We start from the raw sequence: 2,738 nt of genomic DNA, 5'->3' as shown, positions 1-2,738 counted from the left end.
GGTCTTCAAGACATAGAAACAGTTTCCCAACAGAGCCAAGCCTGCAAACAATTGCTATCAAACCCTAAGAGAAGACTTGACTCATGTTGTGCGCATATATCTCTGCCAAGACAGCTGTATAAACAGTTCATTATCTGCTTTATGGCATCTAGGCTCTTTGGGCAAACAATTAGATCAAGAGTGATGTATGAGAAAGACCAACTTTAGCACAAGCGCCTCGATCGCATTTACTGACAAGCCCCAACCTAATCAGCCTGTCTCTCCTCTCCCTTCAGTAGTTCTTGTAATTTGCATTACAGCTTACACACATCACAAAATGAACACTTTGTATCAGATTCAGCCTCTCTGTTGAGATCTGACAATAAGTTCGAAATAATTGTAAAAGAAACGAGACATGCTCAATATAGTCTAGCAAAGAACCCAGTGCTTTCTTCCCAAAACACAAAAAATGCAATTGAGTTAAGATCTTGATCGATTAATAAAAGCAGTTTTCCTAGATCCAAAAAAATCACTCAAAAAATCCGGAGCGTTCAAGAATCCATGGTTATAAGGACCCATCAACAGGTGCTGCACGTTCCTCTTCGGGCAAAATGCACCAATTGGGAGAAGGGGTTGCTCTCAACCATCTAAAATCATCCACATGCTCCCAAAGGCCTGTTTCCTGGTTTAAACTTGCCACTGATAAGTCATTCTCGATGCCAGGATAAGAAAAAGCATATGGTGCAAACCTGATGTCACTTGTGTATTCAACAATTGGGCGACTCCGAACGCGAAGATACATGTCAGTTTTCTTGGCATTATGTATTCTAATTTGCTGAGATGCCAACATCATACTGCAATCCTCAACTTCTTCAATGAGAGCAGAACCTGTGATAGGACCTGCATAGATTTTGCAAGATTTCACTTTGTGCACATGCATTGCCCGACATATTCCTCGTATATAAACACTGCAACTGGTTAGGTTTTCGAGAATGACTTCAGAATCTTCCTGCTCTTTCAAATCTCTGACAACAATGGCTCCTTCAAGATCTTGTATCACGCAAGCCAAGCGCATCGACAAGGCCTCTGAGTGTTTGGCAGCTTCCATGCTTGTGCCCTCACAATCTTGAACAGATTGCAGAATGTCTCTTGCTCCCGAATCAGAAGGCCGTATAGACTCAGAGACCTTGACAGAGAGAGCCTCTATGGCCTTTGGAATTTTGTTAGCTTTGCCCTTGAAGGAGAACCTCTTCTTGGGAAGCATTTCTGCATTGACAGACTCAAGCTTCTCTCTCAGCATAGAGACGGCAGACTGAGAAGCGCGTACCTCATAGACGGGCAAGAAATAAGAGTGTTCTGCTAAAAATTGCTCAAGCTCGGAGATTCTAATTGCTGTGGCGTCCAGATCGCTCCTTGCCGAGCTTCTGCCAGCTTCTGAGGATACCAATTGTTGCAGGGAAGAAAGGGTCTGCTCCAGCTGCTTGGCTGATGTGGAGAAAGCGTCCACGAAGCGATCTGTGGACTCGTTGGGGTTTTCAGAGGCCAGGGAGCCCGCGCGGCGAGCTGCAGACTTTTGAAGACGAGCATCTTCTTTGATAGCCAGCCGCTGCAGCATGGCGGCATGTTTCTGGTGCAATGCTGCATCGCCATTGTCTTCTTTAGTTTGGTCGCGTTCTGCTATGTCGACGTTCGCCATGAGAGAGAGAGAGAGAGAGAGAGAGAGAGGAGTTCCTGCCAGGAATCGAGCCCGCACCCAAGACGGAAGAAGGAAGGGATCGGCTCCACATAAGACTGGAGATGTAGCTGCATGTTACAGGCGTATGTTCCCACAGGTTTGACACCAGAGTAGGGCTTGAAACTAGACACCAGAGTAAGGCTTGAAACCGAGACAGTCTACTCAGCATTGAAAGGCCGCCCAGCCAAATTTTTGCATTCCGATACGCGATGCTGCTATGAGCATGCATCGGTGATTGGATGTGGTAGAGCAAATGACATGGACACGGGACATTTCAAATTCAATTGGAAAAAAACCCCGCTTTCCTGTATCCAGTTCAAAAAGGAGCTCCACTCAGCTAAGGCAGGCCCGTACCTTCTTTCACTTCTATTGTGTGTGTGACTCCAGTTGTTTGCTACTTCATATTGACACCAACCCTATTGCTTCATGGCATGCAGGTTGCACTAAAGTGAGGCTCCCTCTCGCCATATGTATCTATGTTCCGAATACTCACTCTCTTGCAAGTCCCTTTCCTTGAAGCTCCTACAATTCTTATCTCCCAGTATACGTCTCTCTCACCTCTGTGACTTTCTTGGTGTTGCATGTTGCGGGCTGCCCCTACACTTCTCACTATCTTATTGGAAACATCTTGACTGAGGATATCTTTTGTGCCAATTTTCAGCCCAACTAGCAATGCATGAAGCTATAATTGCTAGTGCCCTAGGCTTGGCACTCTTGGTAGTGAACCTTGCATTACAGCATTGGCTTTCAATGTGAAATTCCATTTTTTGTTCCTTGCCACCAAGCCATGAAGCAATTGGAAAAAGCGGGAGGATCTAACATCCATGGCAATGTATGCCATTAACTACATTACAGCTTTTGCCAATGGCACATGAGTTCGAAAGAACACGGCAGTCGAAATATGGTATGTGAAGCCGCACAGCAACCATTACTAGTGCACCTTCTTCTGCTTCACAGAGGGGGGTTGTCATAAAATCTAATATCTAACTTTCCCAAACGATTTTCTCATATTAAACTGGCCATT

At 45.3% G+C, this 2,738-nt stretch overlaps 1 protein-coding gene across 1 annotated transcript; it reads right to left on the bottom strand.

The window, feature by feature from the left end:
- Positions 1–427: 427 nt before the first annotated feature.
- POR (C-CAP/cofactor C-like domain-containing protein) lies at positions 428–1,758 on the bottom strand. Its single transcript, XM_086492244.1, has one exon. It carries the CDS (start codon positions 1,673–1,675, stop codon positions 545–547), a length of 1,131 nt encoding a protein of 376 aa, XP_086348370.1. The 5' UTR covers positions 1,676–1,758; the 3' UTR covers positions 428–544.
- Between the last annotated feature and the right edge of the window lie 980 nt (positions 1,759–2,738).

Source organism: Adiantum capillus-veneris, chromosome 20 (assembly GCF_014529385.1).
Source record: "Adiantum capillus-veneris isolate H3 chromosome 20, ASM1452938v2, whole genome shotgun sequence".
NCBI lineage: Eukaryota > Viridiplantae > Streptophyta > Polypodiopsida > Polypodiales > Pteridaceae > Adiantum > Adiantum capillus-veneris.
The sequence above is the reverse complement of the archived record's forward strand: the minus strand, read 5'-3'. Positions and strand labels throughout refer to the sequence as shown.